At 37.7% G+C, this 15,630-nt stretch overlaps 2 protein-coding genes across 4 annotated transcripts in view; one reads left to right on the top strand and one right to left on the bottom strand.

Moving 5' to 3' along the window:
* Positions 1 to 15,630, bottom strand: part of LOC105673092 (putative protein FAM10A4) — a 48,466-nt gene that overhangs the window by 31,484 nt on the left and 1,352 nt on the right. The gene's annotated exons all lie outside the window — the stretch shown is intronic.
* LOC105673090 (uncharacterized abhydrolase domain-containing protein DDB_G0269086) lies at positions 3,064 to 15,257 on the top strand. 3 transcript variants are annotated; one of them, XM_012368445.2, is made up of 11 exons: positions 3,064 to 3,748; positions 8,034 to 8,123; positions 8,189 to 8,271; positions 8,571 to 8,799; positions 8,980 to 10,014; positions 10,162 to 10,416; positions 10,710 to 10,826; positions 10,947 to 11,179; positions 11,677 to 11,868; positions 11,990 to 12,253; positions 12,425 to 15,257. In XM_012368445.2, the coding sequence occupies exons 1-11, from the start codon at positions 3,676 to 3,678 to the stop codon at positions 12,806 to 12,808; spliced, it is 2,955 nt and encodes a 984-aa protein (XP_012223868.2). In that variant the 5' UTR covers positions 3,064 to 3,675; the 3' UTR covers positions 12,809 to 15,257. The 3 variants fall into 3 exon arrangements, with proteins under 3 accessions (XP_012223868.2, XP_012223869.2, XP_012223870.1); XM_012368446.2 differs by having other exon boundaries at positions 3,065 to 3,748; positions 8,986 to 10,014; XM_012368447.2 differs by having other exon boundaries at positions 3,069 to 3,748; positions 11,007 to 11,179.

The following is a 15,630-nucleotide window of genomic DNA, read 5'->3' as shown; positions in this document are numbered from 1 at the left end:
TCGCTAAAATAAAAATGTATATTTCGAAATTGAATATCACGGAACACAATTTGCGTAAACAAATGGCTGAATTAATGTATTTTGATTAATTGATATATTTTGTACTTCTTATTAAATAGTAGAAATTCGATTCAATGCGTTTCCATTTATCTAATAGATACTTTCCAGTAGAGAGTACGCATATGAGTAAACGTTCTTAAATTACTAAAGACCATGTGACTTTCTCTAGTTACCTGAAAGGCTTGAAGTACATCGGGATCTTTGAGGAATTGTTGGAAATCTCCCGTGCCGGGAGACTCATTGCCCGCGTCCGTTTGTGAGGTTCGCGTATTTTCCTCGCGAGCTTTGGCGGCCTCTCGCACTTTTTGCAATCTTTCCTGTCTCTCGCGCTCCAATTTTTCCTGCGCCTTCCGTTCCTTCTTCCTCTTGTGCTCTTCTATCTTTCGTGCCTAATATATAGTACAACGTTTCTTTATCTAAAGTTCCACATCTAAAATCATTATCTAAAGTTTGTTAGAAAACGGTACTTAAAATTATGGATGAGAAAAGCTATATACAAAATTATAGAATAATTTAACACACCAAGTGAAAACGAGTTATGATTTACTTACTTGCACATGCGGATAGATAGATAGAGTTAAACAAAGTCCAACAAGATACATATCACAAAATACAAAATTGACATAAAAAATATACACGTGCTTATCGTAATGAAACAGCGTGCTGTTAGAAATAGCGATTAGAAGCGATTCGCGAATAAAGCATGGGAACACTGCGTAATAAAGCGGTGAACTTGATGGTGAGCGTGCAAGGTTCGGTCTAAACATAGATAGAAATAAATAGGGCATCCTGTGATCTTTACGGAAAAGAGTGACCCATCGCGCGTCTTTAGGAACGCGTCCAAATCCCAAATTATAATGACAGTGGAACATGCTCGGCCGACGTATACATATTGTGATCGCACATAATTAACGGGTTTATTATACGAGATTGCGAAGATTGTCTATTTAGCTGCCAATATTTGTCTCTCGTTATTTCATTATGTCAGGAAAAAATGCCGTGAAACAAGTCATTTCGCTTCGAGCCAAGCTTTGAGCATATGATGAATATACAGTAAATGTAAATTCAGTTTGATAAGTGTTTAAATCAAAGCGTAATTGCGGAATTATTGCACATCAGAATTAAATAATCGCAGAAAATGAAGTTTTAGCTGCAAATAACAGACAGATTGATTTTACAAATACGATTTTGCAAATAATCTTTACGAGCGTAATAAAAATTCATTAGGCATAATAAAGCTCTTCAGCAAGAATTGTTGTTTTCCTTAAATTTTTGCAATTTTATGCACAACAGAATTAAAATTGTACATCAAAAGAGAAACATCATGTACACGGAAGAATAAATTTAAGCAATTCATATCGTTGAATATCTGTTAAAATGATCAGATATATAAATAATTTTATAATAATCAATAACTTGGTTAATAAAATAATAATGTAAATAATTATCATTGTGTAAGATGCTACAGCATTTCATTGCAAGAGTAAAATGGTATTTAGTAAGATAAATGACCATTTCTTTTAAGTAGAAACTTATTAATTAATATATCTTTCTACGAGTTCCAAAAAGAAAAAAAAGAGAAAGACGGAGAGAAGCTGAAGAGGAGAAAGAGAGGACTTTTGCACGGCGGGCCACCTTATACGGGCGCGACCCGGGCTTCTAAATATAAAGGCGCCCGCGGTTCTGACGCTCCTCTGCGTCTGTGCGCGAGTATTTTGCGGCGAATCTCATCTCTCCGCTGTGTGCTATGCTTCAAATAGTCGCCTTTACTGATGAAGCAGCGAAATTCTCCCCTCCGTACTCGTAATCGATAAATTGAGGAAATGCGAACATTTGCGTCAGAAATTAAATTACTAATCGCGTCACTTACATCATTTACACAGTAGAATGTCGAGAATTGAATTTTTAAATCTAGTAATAATTAAATCAGACTTCAAATAATCTAAGACGTCGAAAGTTGCGTCGATCAGTTCAAAATTAATTCGTGAACTGAAAGATTTAACGAGGAAAATCGACTTGAAAATCTAATTCTGACCAAACTGACTGAAATTTAAAAGTCACAAGAAAATTTTGCAGTCTGCCTGGCAAAAAAATCCCAGTGCTAAGTTAATGTTCTTGAAATATTAAAAATGCAAAAGTGAAATTCCTATTCTAAAGATAAAAGTCGGAAATTTGAATCCAGGAATTTTTAGATCTTAAATTTTGTCACCTTTATCTAAGAATGCAGCTCTCTGATTTTTGCATTTTATTTATTCATCATGAATATCGCATTTGTCACGCCGTGAATTGTGATGGTAACATTGTTACGCGCGCTATCTCGCCAGGACGAACGACTGTTTAACGAACGGTGGAAAATGTAACGGTAGAAAATAGACGATGACGTTTTCGTCATAAATAAAAAGTGGGTAGGCAGGTAGGTGGTGATACAAAAGTCACGAGGGTGAGATTCGCGAGATGACGTTTGATCCAGTTGGCGGCGGCGGCACACAGGATCGTCAAACGATCAACGGTATATGTCGACACCTCGCTACATAGTTCCACGTCTAGATAGAATTCTCCGTATAATGGGACAACCGAGGGATATTTTTAAATACACGACGGATAGTTTGAAATTTCTGCATAGTCGCGCGACAGCGATTCCAGAAAAAAGATGCCGACATTTGCACTAATATTTATATACTTAAAAGAAATAAATGGGGGCAAATAGCTGAATTTATTATAAGATTTATTCTTTTCAACTCTATTTCTTCCGAATTTGTGACAAATATATTGTGCTACTTAAATTTTCTCGTTTTTCTATAAATATACATTAATAGTTCCAAATGCCAATAATAAGAGAAATCATAAGCTGGCATCTTCAACGTTACATCGAAACTATTTCAATCGTCTCGCGCGGTCGCGTCGCGAATGGACGACCTTGATCTACGTCGTGTCTTCGTAATCATCGTAAAAATAAGAGCAGTCCGCTGCTCGTCGAAAGGGACCCTCCTTCTCCTCTTTTCCTTAACACGTTTCTCGCACGTCATAACGTCAGTAGAGATCGGGAAATAAATCTTATCGCTGATTCGTCATCGATGTTTTAGGTCACCGAATTGGTGCACCGTTGCTGATGCACCCGGTGCCGGGAGCCAAAGTCGTCGGGGAATAACGTCAAAGCGAGTGCACTCGAAGAGCCGATGGACAACTCTCGAGGCTGTCGATAGCGCTTCTGGCCTTTGGTCACGACGTTTAATGCGACGCGCTCAATATAGCGCGCGTGAGAGTCAAGCACTTCCGCATCTGAAGTTTTTCCGAATGTCGTTCCGTGGCCGATGACCACGAGGATCCGCGAAAAGGTGAGACACGCGGTGGGAAAAAAAAAAAAGACACAGCGTCCGCCGCGTGCCGCTGCTGTCCCGGTCTTCGCGGGGTAAAAAGCAGACGAAGCAGAAGCGGTCAGGAAGAAGAGAGGGGCATTCTCGGGGTTTGGCGGTAGTGACAATGCCAGTGCCTCGCGGACTAGTTGGAGCCGAGGGCGGAATCGAGAAGTGAGAGAGAGAGAGAGAGAAAGAGAGTACGAGCTGTGCGCCCCAGCGCCCTGGCCCTGGCCGATCGCGTAGTGTCTAGTGTGACGAGATGACGGGCGCGCGGATGAGACCCGCGCTCGTCGCGGGCCTCCTTCTGGGCCTTCTAGCCGTCGCCTTACAAGGTCAGTAAAATCGTCGCGTGAAATCGATCAGGCCCTTCGCGTAGATTCGCAGCACATCGGAGTACATTGAGTTCCGCGAACGATTCGCCAGACTTTATCCGCGCGTGGATGCCACTCGATCGATCGATCGATCTTGTCGTAGGCGATAGATACGAAACTTTCCACTTGTTCGCCGCTAATTGTGAGTGTTACACTTTGGAATTTTCGCCTTGCAATCTTCTATGGACGTTTCTTTATCAGGACTCGTCATCGACGTGAAAGATTGTAAAGGTTTATCGGGGATTGCTAAATGAATTGGACCTGAGTTAGATTAATATCAAGAGCTACTTCAAAATAAATGGGTAAAACGATAAAAAAAAGATAGTTTTTTCGAGACATGCAATTAACATTGTTGACGACAATAAAGTTTCGATGTTGATGAAACTATGACGATCGACTGACGAAGGTCAATGTTACGTAAAGTTACCGGCACGCGTCATCAACCCTTATAGTCTTCTCTATGCATAAATACATTCTATTAGGAATCTGTTAACACAACGTCACTAGCAATTTTAGCTCATTCAATCAGTTTTCAAGAAACGAAATTATATTCACGTTTCATTCATACATTTCATTTCATTTAAACCCACTAATTTTTACTTATCCGGTAATCCAAATCATTTACTAGATTTAGTATGCAAACTTCAATTGGTTTAAAGAATTCTTCTCATAATTTTTCATAAATCACTAACTAATAAAGGAACTTGATGTAAATATTACGTAAGTATTGCTAAGCAAATTTCATATATTCCTTACTTCGGAATAAATATATTTTACTTTTCGCAATAACTGAATAATTTAAGTCACTGACGGTTGAAGAGGCGCCCAACGCGGCGTCTCGGGACTTAAATAAAAGTCTTGCATGTTGATTCAAGGATTTGTTATTTTGGGAATCGATGGGAGTTGGCTGTCATCAACCCGCACGATAATTACATAAGAAACCGCATAAATCCGTGCCAGCCACGTTCTAAGTCCCGAGAAATGAATTATTCTAATTATGACTCAACTATCATTCAACTTCATCGACAATTCTTTTCTAACCAAATAATAAATCGTACTGATAAAAATATAATTTTTATTTTTATTAATATTATGTATATCGTTATTTGTAACAAATCGAATGCTCGATAGTATCGCGTCGTTCAACGATTGCAGAATTTTTGTGAAAAATGTGAAATAAAAATATTTTATAAAGCGATATAAACTCTGTATTAATAAAGAATTATCCAAATCAAATCTTAGATTCAATTTCGATTTTTAATCGCAAAAATTCTATTAAGTGCGACAAAAAGCTATACATATCGTAGACTATGGAACAAGACTCGGGGTTTCTATCTTTATCCGGCGCAGCTGCGCTTGCCAAATGACAGCTGCTTACGTGCGTCTCCTCGTATCACTCGTAACTCAAATTTTACTCGTATTATCGCATTACCTCGGAAACAAACAGGGGACACAAATTTCGCGATTAAAAAAACAAAGACGGGAAAAAGACGCTTTTCACGCGCTCGAAATAAGAATAAAGTTGGATCCTTAGATAGCATAAAATTATTCAAATTCACGTTTAAATCGCAGTGGGATATTAGATCAAAATATTAAAAATATTACAAATCTATTTAAAAAAAGAAACGACTTTTGTTTACTTTTTATGCGATGATGGAAAGAAAAATTGCTAAATCGGTGAAAAAAACTAACAAAAAAGCTCTGTTCGATTAAAAGTAGAAAATGATTACTTTCTACTTTTCTCGAGGAAGCTAAAATACGTCAGAGAACTAGAGTCTTGCGCCAGGAAATGTGTATGATATAACAATGAGCCGTAGCGATTATCGTACGAGAAATAGAACTCCTCGTGTTTATATTTACTCACGTGTGAGCTCGTAAACTACAATGATTCGATCTGGCGTTTAGATAATCATCGCGGCATTCAAGCAACTGTCAAATTAAACAAGTAGAATTGCGAGTCGTCTTCAGCATTTCACCGATAAATTTAACTATTAATATTAATTCCATCTTATTGAATTACGTAGACTGTAGTTAATTTTGAAAAATGTAAAAAATTATAAGTTTTAATTAAAATACACAAGTATTTGGTAAACATTCTGTGTCAAGAAACCACTAGATCGAAATTTGTGTGCGCTCATGATATAAAATTTCAATATTATATTTCCTCATCGCGACACGACGTCGAAATTGTATGCATTGGTCAACCACAAAAATAAAAAATGCGAAAAAATATCATAAAATTAATAAATTTCGTCTAAACAACACAGAAACAGCGGTCCAATTAATTCGCAGCTTTTCCTCGCAGACAGAGACGATAAAAATACGATTCGCTCGTCTAATATATAAATATTTCTGAGTGTTGCTCTCGGCTCAAAGCCGCCTACCCGCCGCTAAACTTAGAAGCCGACCACGTCCCAGGTACAGCCTAGAAAGATGATATCGACATTTTCTTCGGTGGATTTCCATCGTCTTCGAATTTCGTAGCGTTACGCTTATGCGCCTGTTAAATTAAGTCCTATCGCAAGCAAATTGCTGTCAATATCGCGCACATTAAAAAGTTAAGAAAAGCTTTTTCCTCGGTTCTAATGAATTTAAGGTATAAGTAGTACAAGCAAGTAAAACATAATTCAATTACTCAAAGAAGATTAGCTATGATAAGGCTGTTAATGAGGCAAAATCTAATTGCAAATATTTTCTCATAACTTTCCAGACAATCATAAATATTTCAAACCATCATTAAATCTGCATTAAAAATATACCTGTCTGCAAAAATTCAAACATTTTGAAGAAAATTATAAAACTAAAGTGTCACCTCAATGTTCTCCAATCTGACAGATTCTTTTCTTAGATTTTTATGTAAATATATAATTCATATTAATAATACAGGTTTTAAAAAATCTTCCAAAAAATCAATTCTCACTTTTCCAAGTTTTAGCTAAGTGTTAATTACTTTAGTGGCAAAACATCTTCGGAAAGTCGATTGAGAATCATTTGATAGAAAGTAGTAGTCGACCTAAAATTCCGCAATACTTGTTTGCAAGAGGCGCGCTACCTGTATCATCGGACCGGATGACAAGTTGCGCTAGGTGTTCCTGAACACCTGTCATCGCGGGCGAACACGCGCACGGCCCGCTCGGCCGAAGTGCGTAATGACTTTGACAAATTCTTGCGTCACCTGGGTCAGATATTTTCGGGGTTGGTGGTCGCGTGGCGTTAAACTCAACTGTCGCCGCAAAGCTCCGTCGTTACCGCCGCGCAATGGGTTATCTAATATCGCGCGGATCCTTTTGGCACAATCGCGTTAACGCGCGAATTCTCTTTGCCGAAATTTCTGGCAGCGGTGCACGCTCGGTGAAATGCGAACAATATCTCGGCAGTGTGTATATGCAAAACTTTTGATATGTTGTGAACTAATCAGGCGCGGTGAACTATTAACGAATGAAAAGTTGCCGCGATCGATGAGTACTATGTGTATTGGATTAAACTGAATCAGTTAGTAACATTGTGTAACGTATCGAGACGTATCATAAATGTTGAAAATTTTAATAATAGATATTATTTATATAAATTATGAAAAAAATTTTTTATAGTAAATATTGAAAATTCCTTTCATCCCCTCCTAGGTACTTATACCTTTCCCTCCATACTCCTTATTCTTTCCGTCCCCCCTCCTCCACCGCCCTTTCACTATTCTTTCGTCACTTGAATATTGTCGTTATTCTATTGCGTACATTGAGGTTTCAACCATCATATAATATGGATCTAAGATTTCTCTCCTACCTCGTTCCATCTTGGGTGGATGAGCTTTCTACAAGTGTTTTAACACAATTCTAACGTGGTTGAACTACTCTTCGGTTAATTATGTCAATTTACTTCTTATTTTGTATTTAATTTTAAGCGTTGCGTTTTATTGGTTTTTGTAATAACACTGATAAAGACCTGATGACAGGCTGAAACGTTTGTTTTTAATGTAAATGTTTAATGGTTATAAACTAATACACGATAACCTTCGCACGAATATCTGGCTGTTGGCTCTTTACGCCCCTATCAAATATTATTGATTTTAACAATCATCAGAGCCTGATACATCTATAATTTTTAAATATTGAAAATTTTGATATTAGATGATTTTGCGAATTTTAATATCTCCCTTCTTTTCGAGCGAATTTATCTTTTTACTATTCAGCTGATAAGCGACGGAATATGCAAAACATACAAATACAACAACGTTGTAACAACGTTTTAGGAGTGCAAAGCGAGGACGAGCTAGAACGGATACCGTCTGAAGATCTATGTCGACCGTACATCGAGAAGGCACTCAAGGATCTCGGCACAGGTAATACTAGATGATGGCGAATATTCAGCTGGAACACAGCGATTTCTAGAATATTTCGTTTGAAGGATCTTTGGAGCAGACCAGTGCAGAGGTCGGAATCGAGGTCGACCAAGAAAGCCATGAGGAAGCGTCACCTGCGAGCGAGGAAGTAAGATCTTCTAAACACTTTAGGGTCAATTCTATTCTAAATTTTTACCTTCATTAGTCAAATCTCGTCCGTCATTTTAAGTAATTAAATCTCAAATTAATTAAATTCTCAACTTAATCTCGATAAAAATCAGTCTATTAATATATTTTAACTCTATACGAAATAAAATCCACTGTTACATAAAATAATTTTTTTTAGATGTATAATTTTTATACAGTTAACACAATAAAATTAATGTGTAGGATGTTCTAAGAAAAAAAATCTGAAAGTCAATATTGCAGATTTATTTTTTTCTTTAGGCTGGAGAGGCAGCAGACGATGATTCGAAAGAAGAGAGTGCGGCTAAGGACGAGGAAGGATCCGTAGAGGAAGGCACTGAAACGGCCGCAGATGAGAGTAAGGAAGCGGTTGAAGAGCAAGCCGACACTAGCGAAGAAAAGACAGAGGGAGAATCCGAAAAAGTAGAAGACGAACCAAGCGAAGAAGCCGCGGCTGCCGAGAGTGCCGAAGATAGCGCCGCTCAAGAAGGTAAAATTAGTATAATTATCAACGTATTTAAGAATAAATATAGAAAAATTTGAATCAAGAATTTGGAAAGTTGATTAAGGTAATAATAACAAAATTTAATGGTTAGAATGGTCACTGACACTTTGGAATTTCATTCAAACTGCAAGAATCTTTAAAGAATTAACATTGTTTTTATAAAAGAAACAGAGGAAGCAGAAGGTGCATCCGAAGCGACAGAAGACGACGGAGAACAAACCGATTCCTCCGAAAAAGTGACTGAAAGCGAAGAAGCGAAAACCGAGGAGGAAGAGAAAGAGAAACCTGACGAAGAGAAATCCGACGAAGAAACAAAAGTAGGAGACGAAAAATCCGACGAGGAAAAAGTAGACGACGAATCAAAGTCCGAGGAAGAAAAAAGTGAAGCCGAAGAATCAAAGGCTGAAGACGAAACGCAAGAGGAATCCAAGGAAGGTACCGAAGAAGTAGAAGTTGAGTCCAAAGAAGAGGCGGAAGCTCAACAAGCATCCGCGGAAGCTAGCGTTGAGGAAGGAAGCGAGAAAGAGGAGGAAGCTGACAGCAAAGCTGAAGAGGGTGCCGAATCGACTGAGGATCAGACGGTGAGTGGCGAAGATGAGAAAGTTAGCGCTGAGGAAGAAGCGCAGAGTGAAAGTGCGGAAGCTGAAGGTGCAACTGAGGAAAAAGAAAGCGCTGAAACAGCAGGCTCTGAAGATGTAGAAGAGATAAAATCGGAAGAAGCGGAAGATTCGGGAGCGAAATCTGCTGAAGAGGAAGAGGAGAAATCTGTAGAAGAGGAAGCAAAATCTGTGGAAGAAGAAGCGCAATCCGCTGAGGAAGAAGGAGCGAAGTCTGCAGAGGAAGAAGAAGCGAAATCCGCGGAGGAAGAAGGAGCGAAATCCGCGGAGGAAGAAGGAGCGAAATCCGCGGAGGAAGAAGAAGCGAAATCCGCGGAGGAAGAAGGAGCGAAATCCGCGGAGGAAGAAGGAGCGAAATCCGCGGAGGAAGAAGGAGCGAAATCCGCGGAAGACGAAGAAGCGAAATCTGAAGAATCAGAAGCGAAGTCTGCGGAAGAAGAAGGCGCGGAGACAGAAGAGAAAGAGGGAAAATCGGAGGAAGAAGATGCGAAATCTGATGGAGAGGAAGAGGAGATAAAATCGCGCGACAAAAGAGAAGTCGGCGAGGAAGGAGCCGAAGCAGGCAGTGAATCTGCGGAAGAAGGTAAACGAAAGATTTTCCGTCACAGTTTTCAAAAGCTGTAAATTCTCTGTCTTGTCGCATTTATGCTATATTTTACACTATTAACATTAATATGATTAGCCTAATAATTAGCCTAATAATTAATAATATAATTTCGCGCGATATCAGCTGCTAGCGAAGAGGAACAAGAACCAACTCCAGAGGAGGATTTAATTCAGGAAATCGAAATACCGGAGAACCTTCGACCTAGAGATCACATCAATCAACTATTGAAATTGGATGAGGAAAATGAGGAGAGAGAGCGGGCTGTACAAAGAGAGGCCGATATCATCCTCAGGGATCTGAAGAGACTCTACGATAGCGCTATACAACCATTGGAAACCATGTACAAATATAGGGACTTGAGTAACAGGCACTTCGGAGGTAAGTGACTTTTAAATGTTACACAATTTCACAACCGATCGTAATTTCAATACTTTTATTTATTTTCATTGAGTAAAATTCATGAATTGAAATTAAATTTAATAATTAACACTATAAAATTATATAAAAATCAATTTAAAAAATTGAAAATCCCGTCAGAATTAACGTGTAATTTTATATCCAGTTTCACATTTGCCTACAAAATTTCTTCTTACGCGCAATTTTGCGATTATAATCATCCTTTTAATTAATGCTTGCTTGATAATATTGTTCTATGATTATTATTCCATCAGATCCCGAAATATTCTCCAAGCCACTGGTGCTCTTTATGGGTCCATGGAGCGGAGGGAAATCATCCATTATCAATTACCTGCTTGACATCGAGTACAAGCCAACATCGCTGAGGACAGGTACACAATTAAAGAGGAGATTTTTTTTCTTATATCCTTTCGTTGGCTTGTGCTTATAAAGTAGCTAAGAGCTAGTTGTAGGAAGCATGCTAGTAGCATGAATATATAGATAGTGTTTAGGTGGTTTGAAAAAGTGCTTAGAAGAGCATTGCAAATCGCCAAATGGAAAAAATGACACAGGAGCCGAACCATCACCGGCGTACTTCAACATAATAATGCACGGCGAGGAGGAGGAAGTCCTTGACGGCACACAACTGGCCGCCGACTGGACCTTTTCGGGATTACAGAAGTTCGGCCAGGGTCTGCTAGATCGTCTCAGAGGCTTGCGACTTAACAACAAACTGTTGGAAAAGGTAAACGAACATAGCCATTTTCTCGCTATAAATAACGCGCAATTAATTATGTGTTGTATGCTAAAGATATGTATTGTAAAATAATACAAAATCAATTATTAATTAAATTTTGAATTTCTACTTGAATTGCTGTTGCAATGTCTTATATTTCAAAAATTAAATTAAATCTCGAATCATATAATATATATAAATATTTCGCTTATATAAAATAATAATTAATTCAAAATTAAAAAATTGACGGATAAAATCCTTTATAATCGTCATTCTTTAAGTCTCCTTAACAAATTTTGAAACTAATAAGTTGTGTGATAAATAATTTCGTATTTTCTAATAAATAAAGTTACTGTTTTCAAATAGCATGAAAAAATTGTGATACGAAACTTGATTATAATTTTAATAAATATTTAATTTACGTCTTAATTAAACTGCGCTTTAAACAATAAAATTTGCGCAATAAAAGCACTTCACGCGATATTAATTACTCGCTACATGATTAGGTGAACATCGTCGAGATACCAGGTATCTTAGAGATTCGCAAGCAAGTTCAACGCTTATTCCCTTTCAACGATGCGTGTCAGTGGTTCATCGATCGAGCGGACATAATATTCTTGGTTTACGATCCCGCCAAGTTAGACGTGGGACCCGAAACCGAGGCGATTCTTGATCAATTAAAGGGAAGGGAGTATCAAGTAAGAGATGATAAGAATAATAAACTACTTGACAAAAAATCGTCTAATATTATTGACAAAATTCCGTTAGAAAAAAATCGTTTCGAGCGTCTAACCGATAATAAATGTGAATAACTTTCAGACACGCATCATCCTCAATAAGGCCGATCAGGTGAAGCCTGAGGAACTCATGAGGGTGCAAGGCGCCCTAATCTGGAATATATCGCCGCTGATGTCGAGCGCGGAGCCGCCGATAATGTACTCCACGTCATTGTGGTCTTTGCCCTACGAAGCCGGTGCGCCCATCAGACTGTTGTACGCTCAAGAACGCGCATTCCTTCGCGATCTACGCACCGCAGTGAACAAAAGAGTCGAGCACAAGATAGCGAGCGCCAGAAGATTCGCCGTAAGTTCATTCCAACTCTTAAAGCTGATCCAAGTAATTGATCTTTTGCTACGAATCTCGAGCGAATAATTTTATAGAAAATGAAATGCACGAACCAATTGTAAAAATTATTTATTTCGTATTGTAAAATGATTCTAGCTTGGCTCATCCTTCGATCCTCATTGATTTCAGGTACGAGTGCGCAATCACGCAAAGATGGTGGACTGTTATCTGACTACGTACTACAACCACAAGACGTTCTTCGGCAACAAGCGGGAGATCAGCGACAAGATCGTTGAGAACCCGCAGGATTACCACATCTACGAGGGCCTCAGCACCCTGACGAACATATCGCGTTACGACCTGCCCGATCCAGACGTCTACCGCGATTTCTTCCGGCTGAATCCGCTTTACGACTTTCCGCTGCTGAGCTCCACGTGCACGTACTTCCGCGGCTGCCCGATCAACAGGCTCGACGTAGCCATCGCTTACGACCTACCCGAATTGGTAGGCAAGTACAAGAAATCGGCGGAGGCGGTGTTGCACGAGCACGAGGGCAACAGCCCGCCGAGTTGAGTGCGAGTCCGCGTTCCGGAATCGAGCTCTTGATACCATACGAAATATACGGATCGGCGAGACATAGCGACCGAATTCACTTTCGCTAGATTTCAATAAGAACGCTCAGCCGAAAGCATACCTTGGTAACGCGCAAAGATTGAAGAACGACAACGGTGAATGCGCTTTCGACTAAGCGCTGTCCGATATTTGAGATGGTACCGAGGACTTTCTTCCCGAAACTCAGACAACCTGGATCGCACTACTCTCGCGCGTCGTATTCGAAATGCTCCTAATGAGAATAAGTCGGCTTCGCGAAAGAAACCGACAAAAGAGCAGGAAGTCTTGAAACGTGAAAGTCGAGGTGTCGTCACGGCGGGTGGATAACGCCGAGTATCTCTAGATCCGGATAGCTTAAGGATAGCATCCTTCTCGACAGAGCGAAGAACACGACGTGGAGTGTGGTATCACGCGTTCAGCGGGTGTACATCTGCTCGTTTGCAGAGGAAGAACAAGTGTGTCGCTTGTGTCTGGTAAAACAATGCGAGTGCTACCATTCCGATCCAAAAGCGGACAGTCAGAGTTCCCTTCGAATATAATGTGTTCAGATATCGGTTCCTCACGACAATAACTTCAAGTTTCGGCGCAGTGATCTGTCATTTCATATTTTTAAGTATTTGACCAAATTTATCGAAATATGAAATATATAATCAAAACATTCAGAAGAATAATTTATTCAATTTTCATGAAATCTTGTATTAAAATTCTCTTGAATTAAATTTTAAAGTTTCCAATTGTAGAAATTTCCGTGCTTAATTTTGATTTAAAATTTAATTTTAGAATTAGTAAAAAATTGATCCAAGATAAATTTTGAAAAATTACATCTTGTCTTAACATAAAAGTCTTTTAAATTTAGAGATTAATTTTCTCAAGTTTTTAAAAAAATGAATTACATCACTGTTGCATCGAGACTTCGTTTGTCTCGCGACGAATCGGTGCCTGTTGATAGTTCATCTCGAAAGAAAACAGACTGTCCAAAATCGACGTAATGTATAGATAACCGTGACGGTTTCGTCCGACAAGTTCCTCCGTAATGGAGACAAGTTAAATTAATGTACCAAAATATTTCCATTGCGAAAGAGATAAAGTGATCTCTTCTTGTGGCTTTTGTGAAACCTTGTATAGGTTGAGATTTGTGTTCTTATTAAAATGTATAATGAAATAATGAAAAATATATCTGATCTCTCACACGTTGCTCAGTTTAACGTGTGAGGCAGATCGTAATGCTTTTCTGATCCAAATTTTGGACATTCTTCGAGTTCGCATTAGACAGAATGTGTATGTTTCTTACACTTTTAGACACCGAATTGTTCTAAATAGTGGTGTGTACATCATAGATATTTAAATCTAGTTTTCCAAATTTCTTGAACATTTAGCTGTTTAATTTTATAATTCCTCAAATCCTCAAATAGTTCAATTTGTAGATATTTAGATTCCTATATAAATTTTATCCTCTCTCTCTCTCTTTCTCTCTTTCTTCCAAATTCTTCGATCATTAAATCTTTAAAACTTATAAATTTTTAAATCACGAAATTCAATCTTAGAATTCTTAGATTATTCATTCAAGTATTTTTATATTTCTAAACATATCTGCGCTGCTTATATGTCCTCAATTGTACTTTTCTAATTTTAACAAACTGTCAAAAAGAATTGGATCATGTTAATAATTACGATTCGGATTGAAAATTCTAAACGATGGCATAAAGGTAACATACGCTTTCAGCTAAAGTGCAAAAACATTAATGAACACGAATAGGTGTTGCAAGGTAAACTAGATTTGAAATTTATGCGAACAACGAAGCAAGCTTTGTCATTTACGTGATTGCACAAATGCACGATTCATCTAGCGTCTAAATGTGTTTTGTTAATATTGTTATTAGTAATGTTGTTGCTATCATCATCATTGTTATCTTACATTATACAAAGATTACGTTGAGTAAATTTAATATTGTTACGAACGCATATTATTGAAGCATCTATTTCTTTAATTAGAATAAGATTTAATATATTGACACACAGTGTATTTAGGTTAAGTAGATATACAGAATGTCCCAGATCAATTGTATCACCCACATTAATAGCAGATTTCTGAAGCGATTTGGAGATGAAAATCTTTATACCAAAATGTCAAAGCTACAATATGATTCGTCAACTTTAAACACTTTCCATTTAGAATCATTGTAACTATGACATTTTGATATAAAGATTTTTGTCTCCAAATAACCTTAGCAATCTGCTATTAATAAATGACACAATTGACAAATGATAAATCTGAGATGCATCCTGTATTATTATACGAGATTTATTATAATTTATTGTATATTTAGGCAAGTGTACGTTTCAAATAAGAATGTGTATTATGGTTGCTTTATGTATATATATATATATATACATGCGACATTATTTCACACCCAAATACAATTAATCACCCGCTAAGTAAATGTATGTATTGTATTAATATGAATTTAATAGAAATCACACAAGGCGTACAAACGGCATACGGGAATCTCATAAAAACAGATTTGTTTTCAATATGCAAAGCAAGGTTATATGTTGAACATGAATTAAGCCATAAATTTATCCGTAAAAACTTTCTGCTAATCCCTGTCTTCACACTAAAATGTTCCATGCAACAATTCTCTTCTATGTAACAGTTATACAAAGAGAAAACTTTTGTAGTCAGTTCTCTAGAGTCTTATAAACTTCTATAGAGTTATTAAACATTTTGTAAAATTTTATAATCAATCATTATTAAACAATGTATTATTGCATTATATTCCCAA

Source organism: Linepithema humile, chromosome 6 (assembly GCF_040581485.1).
Source record: "Linepithema humile isolate Giens D197 chromosome 6, Lhum_UNIL_v1.0, whole genome shotgun sequence".
In the NCBI taxonomy this organism is placed as follows: domain Eukaryota; kingdom Metazoa; phylum Arthropoda; class Insecta; order Hymenoptera; family Formicidae; genus Linepithema; species Linepithema humile.
Note: the sequence above shows the minus strand (reverse complement) of the source record. Positions and strands in the feature narration are given on the sequence as shown.